The following is a 17235-nucleotide window of genomic DNA, read 5'->3' as shown; positions in this document are numbered from 1 at the left end:
AACTTCAGCTGTGTGAATAACGCAGCTGAAGTCGACGTACTTGGGTCGATTTACCGCAGTGAGTCGACTACTGCCGCTCCCCCGTTGACTCTGCCTGCGCCTGTCGCCGAGCTGGAGTACAGGAGTCGACGGGCGAGCGCTCGGGGGTCGATTTACTGCATCTAGAGTAGACGTGATAAATTGACCCCTGCTGGATCGATTGCTGCCTGCTGATCCGGCAGGTAGTGTAGACATACCCTGAGATGGGAGTCCCAGGAGATGGAAAGGGGGCAAGGAGAGAAAATTGAAGAACTAGAGGTGGTGGGGGACCAGTGGTGGGAGGGGAAAGAAATGGTCTCCCAGGAGACCAGTAGGGGTAGAGATGGGAAAGGTCAGGAAATAAAAAGGAAGAAAAATAGATGAAAGGAAATTGGATGATGAAAATGAGAGAAGGAAAGAGAAGAAAAAAGCAAGAAATGATGCAGAACTTTAAGGTTAGACATTGTTTTCATTTCTGGCCAAATTCATTTCTGGCTAACTCCCTTTTCCTTAACCCCACATTTTTGGGCCCTACCATTGCTCTCCTTTCCCCAGTTAACTCTTTTGTGAAAAACTGTTCTCACCCAACTGGTACTCCAAACTGTCCAAATGGAAGTAAAGTGCAATGTTACCACCATGGTTCCTCTGAGGAGTAGAGAGCTGGGGAAAAAACAGGAAAGGGAAGTTATTTGTAAATCAGGTCTGGTCTATGCTACCTCTTTCGGCATAACTATGTTGCTCAGGAGTGAGAAAAGTGCACATCCCTGAGCAATGTAGTTATACTGACCTAGACCCCTCTATAGATGGCGCTGTCGGCAATCCAGCTGACATAATTACTGGGAAGCGAATTAACTAAACCCGCTGGCCAGCTCTCTTCCCTGGGTGTAGAGCGTCTTCATTAAAGTGCTACAGCGGTGCGGTGTTTTAAGTGTAGACATGTCCTCGGTTAAGTATGGGAAAAGCAGAACAGCCCTGTTTGTTTGGAAACGGCGGGTGTAAGCTAGCGAAGGGCCAGTGATACAGTATCCAGAGAAGTTTCCCCACTCTCAAAGCTAAGCTAGCCGGAGCGCATCATGCTTTAGGTGCTGCTGTCTCTAATGGCAGGAAGGAATGGGGGAGCCCAGGACGGCGGTAGCGCCGGGGGGAGACGTGGCCGCTGGAATGGGGCGGTTGGCGGAACGGGGGACACGGGCGGCTGGGCACGATCTAGTTACTGCACAGCGCCCATCAGCGGCCTCTCCGGCCACCTCCCAGCAGCGCATGATGCCGCGTGGCCGCGTCTGTCCCGGCTGGGTGTCACCAGTCCTGCCTTCGGCGGAGAAGGGTGTGGCTGCGGGGAGACGCGAGGCTGGCCAGGACAATGGGCCTGGCGCGGGACCGGCGGGAGGTGGCCGCTGGAAGTGGGGTCGGGGCCCGGCCATTGGATCCAAGCGGCCCCGAAGGAGCGGGTCGCGAGGAACCAGAACCCGGGCGGGGCTGCCCGGGGCAGAGGTGAGGGCTCAGCCCCTGAGAGGAGCCCAGCAGAGAGGCGCGTGACAGGTCCCCCCGCGCGCAGGGGCGGGGCTGGGTGGCGAGTCTCTGCGTTGATCTCCCGTGTGGGGGCGGGGCCGGTCTCTACACAGGGAGGGGGAGGGGACGCTCCTTGCTGGCCGGAGGCGCAGGTTGCCGGCAGGTTCGCAGCCGGGCGCAGGCGCGGCGCACACCCCCGGGCGGCCGCGCTGCCATTGGTCCGCCGGGGAGGGACCCGGGGGTGTGTCCCGGGGCGGGGCTCCGCCCGCGTGTGGGCGGGGGGGGGAGCCGAGCCGGCTTCTGGCGCTGGTGGCGAGGGAGGTAGCGGCGCTCGCGCGCGGGTTAAAAGGGGCAGCGCGAGCAGCAAGCGGCTCAGCATCATGTCTCTGCGCAGCAGCTTCGCCCGGCTCCTGCGGAAGCAGGCGGACTCCGCGCTGCAGCTCCAGAAACCTGCTCACTCCGTGGCGCTGATCGGAGCCCCATTCTCCAGGGGGCAGGTGAGCATCGCGGGGAAGCAGGCGCCCCCAGAAGGGTGGGATGGGGGGGGGGATGTGAGAGTGTGTCCCGACCCCAGGCGGCAGATGGGCTCGGGGGGACTCACGGCCGCGCATCGCAAAGGGACCGGCAGTCCCAGGCACCCGCAAGAGACGCTCTGCGGCCGCGGGAGGGGGGAACCTGCCGGCCGGCAGCGATGGCGGGTCCCAGGGGCGGTGGGGGTCGTGCTCGGCTGGTCGCCGTAGCCGCATTGTCTCGCTGTCCCAGCGGGTTTCCCCAGGGTGGCCCGGGCTGCGGGGTCGGTTCTCTCCACGCTCCTGTGACACCGGAGGCACGCTGCCGCGCCCACGTGAAGCGGACCCCGCGGCGCGCTGATGGCCGGTCGGGAAGGAAAATTACCACCCCCCGCCCCCCGGGTCGGTTCGCGGCTCCGTGTGATTGCTGCGGCTCAGTCGGTTTCTGTGAGCCCCGCGCCCCGCAGTGGATCCTGACGGAGCCCCTTTGTCTTACAGAAGAGAAGAGGGGTGGACCACGGCCCCGCTGCCATCCGGAACGCGGGGCTGGCGGAGCGGCTCTCCGGCTTGGGTAAGGGGTGGGCCTCGTGCAGCAGCGGCGGGGTGGAAAAGTAGCCCCTCGCTCACATGACTGGGGCCTTTAGGAGCCTGGGGTTACTACACGTCCCTGTATCCCCCGTTCTCTTTGCCTTCGCGTGACTCATTTGGCTTAAACATGAATCAGCCACACACGCAGAGCTCCCCGCTGGAAGGGGTGGGCACCCTCCTGCCTAGGAAATGTCTCTGTCTCGTTCCTGTGAAGTAAGATGAATCATAAAACCCTGTATCTCTACTGGGCCAGCAGCAGAGAGGCTGAGGATTGAATGGGTCATAGAGACTTGAAAGAAGCCTATATACTCCTGTTAAAAATGTTTCTCTGTGGCTCAGAACTAACTTGCACAAAACAGACATCAATTGTGTGTATGTGCATATTGGGCAGTTAAATGTATGACTGACAAATTTGCATGTGCATAAGGGAGGCTTTGGTCTACAGAAAATTGGGTGCGCCAGACCAAACAGCCAGTTTTTTATGTGTGTAAATTTCAGGGCACCATTCAGACACTACTTCTGAGAATGTCAGCAGCAAGGGCAAATCACTTAATTCATTTACTGCACTCCTTCAAATAATCAACTACTTAGCTCAGCCCCTTAATAATATGCTAGCCCTGTCCCCAAAAGGAGTCCAGAATTCTCTGAAGAAAACCTCAGGGTTTTTAGTCTTGCATTGAGAGGATATAGGAATAGTGCTATCTCAACAGAAAGAAAATGTGATCTTGCCTCGTTTGTTAGTAGGGCTGGCTATAAGCAAAAGCAAATGTTTGGTCTTGTGTAGTCTCAACAATTTATGGCCCATTCCCTCCTAGCTTCGGAACCAGAGAAAACAAGTATCCTTGCTTTTTTTGTCAATGGCTGGATAAGAGGGTCAGGCAACTTGCAAGCCAAATACTAGACATGAATTCATGCTTGTGGTCTCAGTAGCTAAACTTGGCAGAATGTGACTTTTATTTAAAAAAAAAAAAAAAAAAAAAGTTTGATGGATAGTTTTGCACAACTATGGGGTTTAAGCTCTGGGCTCCTCTCAGGGGCTTTTTAATTTTTTTTAATTTAATCTTTCACATTTGTGGGAAATTATGGGGAGGATCAGACAATAATTAATAACAGTAGACACGGATTCAAAATGCTAAAGCTTTGTTAACCATTAAAACAATTTGTCACCATCGCATGTCAAAATGTAGGAAGTAAATATCTTTAAATGAAACTCAAAGTACTTTGCAAGCAGTACTTTTCTTATTTTGCCTATTTGTAAATTTTGATTATGATTAATGGAATTTTTTTGTCAGTTTGTGTGTGTATGGTGACATTATGCAGTGTTGTAGCTGTGTTGATCCCAAGATATTAGACAAGGTGGGCGAAGTAATATCTTTTATTGGACCAGTTGGTGAGAGAGACAAGCTTTTGAGTTTACGCAGTGCTCTCCTTCAGGTCTGGTAAAGGTACTCAGAAATGTTACAGCTAAATAGGAGGTGGAACAGATTGTTTAGCATAAGTATTGAACACATTTCAAGGGACCATTCACAGTGAAGTGGCCCATTAACGCCCTCCAGTCATAGGGGCTGGGCCTGAATTGTGGAGCTGAGTGCCGCTCCCTCCCTGCCCTTAATGGGGGCAGATCAGGACCCCAAAGGTGTCCTGTCCCCCCCCACAATGTTTCTCCATGCCCTCCAGGGCGGGTGCAGTCCACAGATTGGGGACCTCTGATCTATAGTTTATAAAGCTGGCTGTATTCCTTGGGACTGTGTGTGTGCGGGTGGAATGGGCCACAGGGTCAGACCTTAAAGGGTTAATTCATGATGCCTGCATGTAAATCCTATTGATACTAATTGCTTATAAGTGTATGCACGGAGGGGAAATTAATGCCTTAATCATCAGGAAGCTATATCTTCATCTCCCCAACATGGAGTCCTATTCAGGCAGATGCCGATGTTCAGCAGATTTTAGTATACAGGTTTTAGTATACCCTATTCTTCCCAGCTCCTTATGATTTAGTAGCTAAAAGCTTCTAGCCTGCACTGCTTAGTGTCTGTAAATGAGTTGTCTGGTACCACCTCACTCCACGCTCACCTTTTGCGTCATGCAGAGCCTCTGGGTAGGCCACAACACAGCCTTTGGCCATATCATGATAGAAAAATGATTGATGGTTGAGGCATCCTGAAGTAAAAAGGTGCGTCTGGAGAGCCTTAAATTATCTAAAATCTCTGAAACTCAGAAGTTACCAGATATAAAAGGAGGATATAATACTCAAGGGGGATTAGGCAGTTCTTTATAGTTTATCTGGCAAGTGACTGCAAAATTTTTTGACCAATCAGTTAATTAACTATGGGGTCATCTTCAAATAGCAAAGGTCTAATAATTCAGTTTTGTTAAGGGGTTGTACCAAATCAAACCTGAATAGAAATGTTTCCATGACCTTGACAACCAAAACTTCCATGAAAACTACTTCTGTTTGCAGCATTTTTGTTTTTGTTTCGGTTTGTGGGTCATCCCCTCTTTTTTTTTTTTTTTTCCCCCGCCCCTCCCCATTTTCAGAGGAAGGGATATCCGATTATTTTGACACTGGAAATGCTATCTTTTTGTGACAGTAAAAATTTAAAGTGAATTGACAAAGTGTAGTTTTGTGCCCAAGTCATATGGGGAAAAAACCAAAAATGAATAAAAGGTGGGGAAAAAATTCCAGGCCCAGATCCTCAAAGGTATTAGGTGCCTAATTTGTATTGATTTCAATAGGAGTCAGGAGCTTAAATACGTTTTGGGGATCTGGGCCTCAGTGTTTACTAACTCAAAATATCAGTAAAGCAGGGGAAGGGCTTAATTTTTTTTTGTCCCTTTAAATATTAAAAATTTTCAAGGTCTTCTCATCTTTTGTTGCTAAAATGCACTTTTTTCCAACACTGATATGAGTTGCTGCTTTTCTATTCATGTCTGTTGTCTTAGTGGTTTATTGCTGCTTAAATTTCTGCAGCCCTGTTGATGAATAGGGTCAGGTGGTGTATGGATTGCTTTCGACTCTGCGAGAAGGGGCCCTCACTGACAAGCAATGACAGACTCAGCCAGTATCCACACGGGAGAGTTTTATATATGGTAGGGACAGCCTATGGCATAGAAGGTTAGGGAGGAAGTCACTGAGCAAGAGGGTGCTTTGTGTGTGGCTATTGTCCAATGAGGAATAAGATTGAAATTCAGTAATGTTTTATTTTTCCCCTTAGCCTGGCAGGAGAGCTCCAAATATACAATATTGCTATAGTTCCCCATCTCCCCTCTCTCCCAGTGCTCTGAAGTGTCTCTGAAACCACAGCTATTTCCTTTTTCTTTTTATTCATTTACATCTTTGTAATGTCACATTAGATAATAAAGTGAATTTGAAACAGCTGTTGTGTGCACAACACTGTTGGTTATGACTAATCTAATTTTCTGGACCTAAATTCCACTATTAAACTCCTGATTCCCAGCAAAGCAAATGAGTGAACAAAGCCACTGAAAACCTTTTCCAAGATCTTAAGACTCTGTCAAACCAACTAAGTGACTTCCCCCTCCCCCACTGTTGGCCTTTAGGTGGGAGGAGGGAGGTAATATTGTGAGACTGAGTAGCTCCTTAAAGAGATGTAATATTTTATTGACATGTACAACGTCGGAGAATATCAGCTTCACATTCATGCAGTTTTTGAAGCACTCACGTTCATTGCATGTCCGTAGTACATTCACCCCTGTATTGCCCCTTTTACATCTCACCCTCAGTAATGGATATTTTTGGGAGGGAATTTGCAATCCCTGCCTTCTTCCCTAACCTTCCCCCCCAGATCATCTGGACATTGTGCTTCTCTCTCCCCCATCCTCCCCTCGCATAATTTTCTGAACTTCCTTCCAATGAAGTCCTGAGCTGCCCCTTTCTTTCCCTTCACTCTGAGGTCACTACAGCAAGGGTTGCTGTTGGTATTGCTGTCGTCTAGCTGGCTGGGGCACGCACTGCTTCTCAGCTGCTCGCTTGTGCTCTTACTGAGAGAGGGATGGAGCCAAGAGGCAGAGAACATCCCAGTCTTAAACAACTTGGCTGAGATGAGTCTGAGCCCCTAACCTGCCTTTCACCCTCCTAGCAACAGCAAAGAACAGCCTCCAGCAAAGCCTTAAATAGATTTCCTGGGGTCTGGCTAATGCACCAGAATCCTGAGCCAAAAACTGTAGGTGAGGGAAGTTTAGTCCTTCTTTATGACAGGTTTCAGAGTAACAGCCGTGTTAGTCTGTATTCACAAAAAAGAAAAGGAGAACTTGTGGCACCTTAGAGACTAACCAATTTATTTGAGCATAAGCTTTCGTGAGCTACAGTATGCATCCGATGAAGTGAGCTGTAGCTCACGAAAGCTTATGCTCAAATAAATTGGTTAGTCTCTAAGGTGCCACAAGTTCTCCTGTCCTTCTTTATGTTACCAATAACTAGGCTTGGCACAACTTGTTTTTTTTGTTTTATAACTTTGATAGATGTTTGGGCTTTTTATTCATTTTTTACAATTATTGATTTAAATTTTCAGTTGCACAAAATTATAGGATTTCAGCATTCATTTTTATGTTAAAAATTTTCATAGTTGCTGAAAATTATTTGGCAGTGAGATTCAAAAAGTTAAAAGCTTTATACCTGTTTAAAACACACACTGTCGACATCACATGTCTAACTATACAAAGAAAGTAACCCTAAATCAACAGATCCTACCTGTTTTTAGTGTTCACTAATCTATTTGTAACAAGCCTAATTCAAAAGTCACTGGATTTTTGACTCTAATAAGCTCTCAAGCATCATTTTTCTTTCTTTGTCTCTCTGTAAATTTCAGTTATTACTGATGAAGATTTCCATCCCTTTGTGTGTGGATGGTGAAATTGATATTTATTGACATCTACTTATAAAAATCTTATCCTTCTAAGTTTGCTACTAACCCCTGAGATTGACAAAATTTTAAAATCTAATTGGCAGAGTTTGTGAGGCCTTATGCTCAACTTGATGTCATTCTCTGTCTCAGCTGTGCTCATCCTCCCACTGGAAATTATAGTACTGACACCCTGAATTTCTTATCTTCCAGACAGAAAGAAAATAAATAAGAATGGTGGTGGGGAAAGGCTGTGAGGGGAGGGGGGTCCTGGCATGGTGGGGAAGGGGCTTGCAGAGAGTCCCTGCAATAGATGGAGATGGGAGCATTGCTTGTGGGGTGGCGGGAAGGAGCCCCTGGTGTATACAGTGAGTTTGGCCTACAGAAGCAATGTGGTGATGGACACTTGCTGTAACTTTCGCTGTTAAGGTTGCCTGTCCATGCTGACTGAAGTGCAGAAAAGTAAACAGCAGGCTTGGACTGGCCTACAGTGATATTTCTTGAGGCCTCAGGACTTGGAGGCCCTTGACCTCTCCAATCAGTTGCAGGTGAAGTACAGACTCTCAACAAACTGAAATCCACAGATCCCCTTAGCAATGGCATTAGCAGTCCCCTTTTCTAACAGAGGAGAAGATCCTCCTCAGACCTTAGAAGAGGTAGATAACCTCAGCTTGAGCTAACACTGCCCTGATCACCCTGGGGGGCACCTCTTTTGTCCTTGCAATGAAGGCTCTTGTGTCCTAGTCTGCCCCTGCCTAGTTCTTGTGTGCTGACTAATACAGTGGTATGCTATTTGGGTCCCCAGACCACAGGAGATCTGGGTGTGATTTTTTTTAAACACAAAAACAACTTACTGAAGTTTACAGATGTGCCTGAGCTGAAGAGTTTGGTGGCCAGATGTGGGTTTTTGGTTTGGCTTGCTAAAGGGGACGATTAGCTGTGAAGTTTGGATCTGGATCCAACCTCCCAGTTCGGCTGACTAGATGAGAGGGGGACATAATGTCATGGAGGGCTAATGGACTGGCTTGTGGGGGTAGAGGGAAACTTACCAAGAGAGGGTGCTATGATGTTGGGTCCTTCACTCCTATAGGAGCAATGCTTCATTCTTGTAAGGCTCAAGAGCTCTACATGGCAGCTCAAAGCTCTCTAGGAGTAGAGCTCTGCTCTGGCTGTGCAGGAGCAACATAGTATGGAGAAGGCAGCTGCTGTCAGAGCTGATTAACCTAAAAGGGAGGAGCTCTACTCCTTTGTGATTTGGAAGCCTCTAAGGCAGCTACCACCACCTGCTTCTCCAAAACAGCAAGTCAGCCTTTCTGCCCCCACACTCCAAGCTCTAAGAGGAGGTCCACAGAATGTCTCCTCCTTGCTACCATAATGAATCATGGAGCTTCCTCTGGATGCCCACTGAAGGGGCTGCAAAACTTTTAACTGCAGATGTTGTTACTGCTCATTATGTGCTAAGAGCTGGGCAATCAAATCTTGGTGAAGTGAATTACTGCAGGTGTCAGACTTACAGGAGTTTCAGGCTTGGGCCCACTCTTCTCATCGGCAACCCATTTATTCAAGAGATGATTAGGCTATTGAATAAGAGTCTGACTCTCTGGCCTGGAGTCCATTGAAACAAGCTCCCACCCATTCCATTTAGACATCACCTGAATTCAGTTTGGTCATGGGGCATATGCAGATGTCAAGTGGAATGTTTAATACCAAATTCCCAGTTGGATTTACATGTAATGTATCATAAACCTAGATCCTATCTCAGCCATCTCCCTTCAAGGCTCAGTCCATTAAAGCTCTTTCAACCTTTCCATATTTCCAGGGCCAATGAAAAAATCAAATCCTGCCATTTATAAGGATTTCTTAAAAATATGAGCTTCTGGTTTCATCTGTAAATCTCCCAGGGTGTATCCACACTAGCCTTTGTTTCTCATATTTTCCACTATTACTAACGCTTGTGCAGTGACTGCTGGAGCACTTGTGTAGACAAAGTTATAGGTAACTGCTAGCATTTTAATCAGTGTGTCCTCTATTATGTACTTAGTGGGTCTAGACCAATGGCCCCCAAACTGTGGGACATGCCCTCCTAGGGGGGCACAGAGGAATATTCAGGGGTAGGGGGAGCGCAGCAGGGCCTGGGCCAGTCCCCACAGGGTGTGGGGCACTGGGGAGGGAGCCCAGCCTAGCCCTGCCCCCAGCTCTGCTCCAGCCCTGCCCCCAGCCGTGGTCCAGGCCATAGCCCCGACTGCAGCTCCACTCCTGGTCCCAGTCCAGCCTCAGCTCCCTCCCCCAGCCTTGGGCCTGGGCCCCAGACCAGACCCACCCCCAGCCTTGGCCCCCTTATCCTGACTGCGCTCCAATCCCCCAGGAGCCACAACCCTGCTCCCAGCCCTGGATCCTGGGGTGGAGGGCGGGGGCGCAATGTGAAAAGTTTGGGGACCATTGATCTAGACTACAGAGGGGTTAAAGATGCTGGTCGCCACCATTCCCTTTTGTTCTCACCCATTGATAGCACCAGGGGAGCAGCGTCCATGTTAGCAGTGATGGGAAATATTTTCAGAAAAGCCCACTCTGGACAAAGGGCCCCAGTGTAATCTAATGCCCTGTGATCATTTCACCTGCCCTACAAAGCAAAATAGTGTGAGCGCTCTTCTCCAACATGCTGTTCATCTAAGGGCCTGTTGATACTAGACAGCTTTGCCATTTTAACTATACCGGCATAATTAGTGTGGGGGGAAAAAACCCGAGTGTAGGTTGTAGGTAGTAATACCAGTATAAAGGTGCTTATATCCGTATACTTTAGTTTGCTTCCCAAACTGGAGTAAGTTATACTAGTGTAAGCACCTGTTAAATCCACACTAGGGTTTGTAGCGGTATATCTGCATCAGTAATAAATAAATCACACACCCCCCTCCCCGCCCCCAAAAGATCTGATTATACTGGTACAACTTTCAAGCATAGACCAGCCCGAAGTGTATTAACTTCAAAGGCTAGTTACAATCTATGAAGATGCCAATAATCAAAGCACAAACACTCAGCTTGGAGTCTGGACACTCATTAAATAATCAGCTGTCTGCTCCATAGCCCTCTTTATTACTGGGAGAGACTGTTTACTTGTTCTTTGAAGTGAGACTTTCCTGTCACATGTCCTTTTTTGGGAAATTGAAAATTCTCTGCCTCGTCATCCTTGGAATGTGCCCCCTTAGGTTTTGTCTGTATTCAAATCTGCAACAGTTTAACTTGATCTGTTTAAAAATCATTACAGTGCACTCGATCACAGTGCGGATGCTCTTAATCCAATTTAAACCATTAAATCGATTTAAGCTAAATTGATGTAAAACAGGAACCTTTATTTCCTAACTCTTCCTCTTATGTGTCCATCCCCCTCTCCTTTTCTTCCCACCCCCAGTTTTACTAAGATGACATAAGGCCCTGGAGTCAAAGAACAGAGAGCTTTGTTTTTCTTTCATCTCAAAGCACTTAACAATTTTTATGTATATGTGGATCAGTTTATCCATGGCTAAAATTCAGCCACCTCTGAGATAGAAGGAAAGAGGGAAGAATAGGGTTTCTAGTTCGAACTACATATGGGGTTGATGCGGGGGCAGAACTTAGTTATCTGAACTGGATTTTGGTATATTCCTTTGTTTTTAGGTGCCGTGGAATCTTTAACAACCATTTTGTTGGTTGAGACGTTGGCTTTGCCTCTCCTCTGAAAGACATGAGATCTGAAAAAGCTTGAAATTTGCAGTTTTTTCAGGAACCCATACTGTGTTGTTTTTGGGTGGAAGAAGCAACTTTTAGTGGTAAAACCATCAGGCAAAGTATCAGGAATTTGGCACCCAAATCAGCTATCAAAAAGCTAACTCTCTCCTCCCCCCCCCCCCCCCCCACCCCCCCCCCAGCAAAAAATGAAGTGATCTGGTAATGCTGAGTTGTCTCTTCCCCCATGAGTCTTTTGGAAGTGCTATTAGTGTCCGAAGGAACTGGGGAAAGCAATGATTCATTCCTGCTTTTTATTTTTCTTAACATTGATTTTCCCAGGTAGGTAATCTCATGTAATGGTAAAGAACAATGAGCTTGTTGCTGGGGAGAGATTCATTATAGTGGGACCTGATGTGGTTAGGAACATGCTGCTTTGCTGGCTTTAAGCTCATTGTGGGTTTGAAGGAAATTGGAAATGTAAGTGAGGGAAGATTCTAATGCTGGGGCTTGGACACCCAGAGAAGACCGTAAAGGGTTCAGTAACATGGGAAACTTGGGAAAGCGGTAAAATAATGTCAGAATAGTTATGATAATACAAATTCACATTCTCTGGCTTCTGGCCACCTTCCAGGAATTCCTGGAACTGGCTACCTAAGTATCTGGATTTGCCAGTTACAGGGCTTGTGCAGCACAGTAACGTTGTCATGTTATGTTACAACACATTGAGGTTGCATCAGAATATCCTGTTCTGATGCAACTCTACAATGTAAATGTTTCCCAAGCCTAGAAACTGATTTTTTGGGGGTACTCATTAATGTCCGAGGGCCCAGACCCCGTGGGACACTGACTGACATGGGAGGGATATGCAGGCGAGGGAGGTTGGGAAATGTGATGAGCTGGGAAATGTCCGGGTTTGTGGACAACCTTGAGAGCACTGAGTTTGAATGGTAGTTGACTGTTTTGGTTTTATGGGTGGGCAGAAGATAGAGATCATCTAGTGTTAAAACAGATTAAAGAAATGTTTTCTTGGAGCTAAATCTCATAAGATGTGCAGAGAAGTAGGGTGAGGGTATCCAGGTGTGAAATACAATAGATGAGACAGCCCTATTAAACCATTCAGTGCATCTTCCTATCTGTGTGTGTGTGTGTATGTATATATATATATATATATATATATATATATATATATATATATATATATATATATATATATATATATATATATATATAAAAATACATAAATAAAATAAAAAAAATCACTGGGTGGTTTTTTTTTTTCAGCCTAGTGTTAAATTTATAACACTCTGATCCTTCTCCAGTAGGAGACTATTCCACAGCTTAGGAAGTCTTAGAAGCAGCAATGTCTCCTGCTGCCGTTCTGCCCTCTTGCTTCAGAGCTGATCACACAATCCCCAGATGTTGTGCACTTGGCTGTCCTAGATTCACATCTATACAGAAGACAGCATCTCCTCACCCTCCTGTCAATAGGGGAGATTTTTCTCTACTTAGCCTAGTGGATTAAAACTGCTTCAGAACAGGCTTCTTTATGCACCGGTCACGGTCATAATGAATGACTCATCTGCTAGCTCTCTAATCATGTCCTCTTGCTGACATTCATACAGAAGTGCCTGCAAGGCATACATAGATGTACAAGTACAGCCTAGTACATCCCGAGCTCACCACTATGGCATGCCAGCTACCAAAAAGCTACCTGGCTTCCTTAGAGCCCAGGCTCCCTGATCTGGTCTGTGGGAGGGATGGTTGTACCTAGTAGCCTCTTGCTTTGTACAGAGAAAAGGGAGTGTTTAAGGATGTTTTTTAGAGATCATTCTTGGTTCCCCATGAAAACCTTTCCCTTTTGCCTGTTTGCCTGCCTGATGAGTCACGAAGTATCCACGGCAGTAATCGGAGATGGAAGAGCCATTGTATAAGCAGGATTACTGTTTTTGTGTGAGCAAACAGTTACATAATGAAATATAGCAGTAAATGGTCAAAGTGGGATTTTTCCAGTTGCTTGCATCGTGTATCAGTCAGCCTTCTACATAGTAGTCCCAGGGTTTAGAATGGCAGCCTGGAAACTGGCTATGGAAGTCTTTCACCTTTAGATCATTTCCAGTCCAGCCCAAGCAAGCAGTGAATTGAAGGTCATTCCTGACTGATGATTTTCCAGTTGCCTCTTTGTGTGGTATCCCCATTCAATTGCCAGCACTCTAGTCCCTGCATCATAAAAAAACACCGCAGTGGCAGTATCAGCAGAGAGGGCATGAAGACTGAATTTCCTTGTGAGCTCTAGAGCTGCAGCTTACGGTTCAGGAATGAGCCACGTTGGCAGCGTGGTGCTGCTGCCTGCACTGTAGAGATGTTGTGGTTAAATGGAGATCCTCAGTTTCCAGAACTATTGGGCCAGAAATAATTTCCCTGCACAGATTTAGAGGAATTTTATCTGCTAGTGGAAGTTTCCTCTTGTGGGAGCTAAGTGAAGAGGTGCATTTCACTTAAAGAGAAGGCCGGTAATGAACATCATCCAGTCTGTTAGGATTTTATCTTCCCCAAATATCCAGGAGTTAGCATGTGCACCAAGGAGAGCAGATCCTAAATAGTTTAATGTATTTAATGCAGGACCATATTTAATCAATGTAGATGCTTGGTCAGCTCTGAAATCGGGCTAACCCAAGTCAGTTTGAGCTGTCCCTTGCAAATTGAGGGCAGGACTTGCTTGGCTGTCTGGATATTCCTTTTGAGTAGGTAGGACACTTTTGCTGGATTGCAGTATAGAACGTAAACATCTGTTCGAAGTTCAGTTTTTTAAAATTGTTTTGAAAATAGTCCTAGATATCAGATGGAAGGAATCACTAAGCCCCATCCGGGCCCCACTTCAGGAGCCAGTGCAGTGCTGATCCTATCATGTGTTCTCTTGTTCTTTGTCCAGTCCAGATTTAAATATCTTCAGTGATGGTGCATTCTCCGCTTCCCTGGAGATTATTCCACAGCCAAATAGACTTTACTGTTAGGAAATGTTTCCTCATATTCAACCTAAACTTTTGATTGCTCAGTTTCATGGCATTACTTTTGGTCTTTAACACTTTTCTTCTGCTTGGTCACACTCTTAAATACTTCTTGGAAGGTGAAGTATGAGGATCAGTACCTTCACTGAAGTCAGTGGAATCACTTTGTATTTAAACAGGTGCTACAAAGATGAAAATCCAACCTCATGGGGTTGTTAGTAGTAGTAAGGTAATGCCTAGAAGCCCCAACTAAACCTGGGGCCCCATATGTCCTAGGTTCTGTACAAACATACTAAAAGACAGGGACGGTGGGGAACTGCTTTATTTTGCACTTTATTGTTAGTTGCTTTTCCTGCTTCATCCACCCCTGACTCTCATCCCTTTGCTGTATAAATTACACTTGGTTTGCATACTCACTGAATACCAAATGAAAGTGGCAAAACCGCATAACCTGCTTTCCATCCCTGTACACCACTATTTATCACAAGTTTGCTTACCTACGAAACAGATAGGACATTAGGTTTTTAAAAACTATTTGAATGTTTGTCTTTTTGCTAGTTATGCCAGCATAAATGTGACACTCACGCTAATGTTCCCCTAGCGCCCCAAACCTGTAACACACAACACCCCCCCCCGCCCCCCCAATCCCAAAAAGGCGGAGTTTTTACCCTGAAACAAGAGGCAAGCCAGATACTCCATGAAATCCATCACTAGGGGCATGGCTATTGTGATGAATTGATTTTACATAGAAGGCTGTCAGATACTATGGTTATGGGTGGCAGCAAAAAATTCTAAAATAGATAGCTAAGGTACAGTCTATTTACTTTTGGCATTCATCTCTCTAACAATGAAAACACACTAAACAATTCCTCTTTGTTACTGCCCAAGAACCTGAAATTTAAGTGACCTAAAAACAAAGTGCTGCAAAGTGTGGGTCGTAAGTGCTACAGGGGAATTTTTAAAAAAGGTCATGAAAATATTTCCATTTGATCTGACTTATCTTTTAAAGCTTGAGCCTGATTTGAGCTGATAGCGTCCTTTTTATCTATCATAAATCAGCCACTCCAGCCCTTAAATCATTTATTATGTTTCTCTGAGGTCTTTCCCATTTACAAACTGGGAACCTCTGTATAATAGAGGTTTATCCCTAGTCTTGTTAGGGAAGTGATGGCATCCAAAGCAGCTGTTGCTTAGCCTAGTAGGCAGAGGGAGGAACCCTGTGGGCTGAGAGTCCCTTTGACAATTAACTTTGACAGACAGGTGTGTAGTTATAATCTGATATATCTGATTTGCACCAATAGAAGGAACAGAATTGTCAGGCAGTGATCTATTTAGTCTTTAACCAGCTGTGTCTGGAAATTACTCCTTTTGAAAAGGGTCTTTTCAGCTACTGTTGGTTAGGTCACAAGTGTGATGAGTTTGCTGGTCGCTTCCCAGTTTTCCAGTGAAACTTTCTTCACCGCATGAAACAGACATAGTTTGGCACAGGAATGGCAGAAGATACTGCAGTTCTGGACTGAGGTGACAGTTGTTTGGAGATCCAGAACTGGTAGAGGTGCACTGCCTGATCTGTACAGGGAATTTTGGCTCAGTGTCTGCCCACTCTCTATGCCTGGCATCATTCTCTTCCTTTTTAAACATCATGTTCATGTGCATTTAAATCCTTTATTGCCGTGTTTTGCCTCTTAGGCTGGTTCAGTGAGAGAAACTAGTCTCCTCAGCATAGAAGAGACAGTTAAAGAAACGTAGAAGAGCACAGAGACAGAACTCCAAAAATGCTGATTGGTGCAGGAGCACAGGGAGACTTTTATGTACATAAGACAGTTCAACTTCACATATATTGTGTATAATATTTTATGTGGCTGCTTTCCTAAAACTTAGTACAAAATAATAATTGAAATTAAGAAATAGAAAAAACAAAATAGGCGCAGAAGGATTGTCTTATGGTGACAGCACAGAACTGGGAATAAAGAGATTTTGTTCTGTCTCTGGTTTTTTCAGATTATATGTATGACATTGAGCAGATTAGTTAGCTATTCTAATCCTCAGTTTTCCCCATCTATGTTTTGAGGAGGGGGGGGAATTAATAAGGGGGTTGTTAGGCTTTTAGTAAAATAAATGAGTAATATATTCACTAATGGTTGTTAGGTGCTTTTGAGGGTTTTTTTGTTTTGTTTTAAGAAGATGCTGGAGAGGGGCTGAATTGTCTGTTCTTAATCTTCTGCAGTAGGTTGTCTCTAACCTTACTAGGAGCTGCTGCAGTTAAAGCTATAGCATCCTTCATATAAAGTAACTCAAAAGTGTCTTTCCAGGAAGACTAGAGAGAGAATAACTCTATTTCCAGAGCTGGGTGCACATACTCCACGTACTCTATCTGCATACTTGATTAACAGCCAAGTGCCATTTGTTGTTCCTTTTGTTTGTTTTTATGGTTTTTATTTGTTTTAAAGAATGCTGCACTAGGTGGACCATGCTGATCCAGTATGGCAGTTTCTGTGTTCCAAACTTGGCTACAGTTATGATGCTAGTGCGTAAGACCTGAAACAGAAACTGACTGGAAAATGGCTATAATAAGTACAAGTGAAATCGACTTAAATTCTTGTTCATTTCACTTGTTGGTTCACTCTGCCATTCAACAGACTCATAAATGAGAGGCTAGGAGCTGGCAGTAAGTGTTGGTTCATCATTCTAACTTCAGCTCCTGGGCAGCTGATCATAAAGTTTGTTAGTAGTCCTCATCTATCTATCTTATATCTGAGAGAGATAAATAAAGTTGTCTCAAGGTCACTAGTCAGTTCTCTTGCATCCCATCCTATTTATCTTGAGTCTGCTTGTTGTTGTTACTTTCCTGACTGCACATACTACAACTAACATGCTTTCCTCATGGATTGTATTTTTCTAAATGGACAACCAACCTAATTCTCAATTACTGAGGGACAATCTCCACTCATTGATATATTTTTGCTTTCCGCAACCAAATCTCTGTACAACCTTTTCATGAGTGATGTACCCAAGTATTCGAATTCTAATATCTAAACTGTA

At 45.4% G+C, this 17235-nt stretch overlaps 1 protein-coding gene across 3 annotated transcripts in view; it reads left to right on the top strand.

Annotated features, from left to right (window-relative positions):
- Nucleotides 1-1363: 1363 nt before the first annotated feature.
- ARG2 (arginase 2) overlaps nucleotides 1364-17235 on the top strand; it is a 36674-nt gene continuing 20802 nt past the window's right edge. Inside the window, exons 1-3 of one of the 3 annotated variants that reach the window (XM_037900275.2) lie at nucleotides 1364-1509; nucleotides 1925-2024; nucleotides 2535-2607. In XM_037900275.2, the coding sequence (XP_037756203.1) occupies nucleotides 1379-1509; nucleotides 1925-2024; nucleotides 2535-2607 (304 nt within the window). In that variant the 5' untranslated portion in view covers nucleotides 1364-1378. Of the gene's footprint in view, nucleotides 1510-1668; nucleotides 2025-2534; nucleotides 2608-17235 lie in introns of those variants that run through there. The other 2 variants (XM_037900274.2, XM_037900276.2) reach the window with 2 other exon arrangements.

Source organism: Chelonia mydas, chromosome 6 (assembly GCF_015237465.2).
Source record: "Chelonia mydas isolate rCheMyd1 chromosome 6, rCheMyd1.pri.v2, whole genome shotgun sequence".
Classification (NCBI taxonomy): Eukaryota; Metazoa; Chordata; order Testudines; family Cheloniidae; genus Chelonia; species Chelonia mydas.
This window is presented reverse-complemented; position numbering and strand designations above follow the sequence as displayed.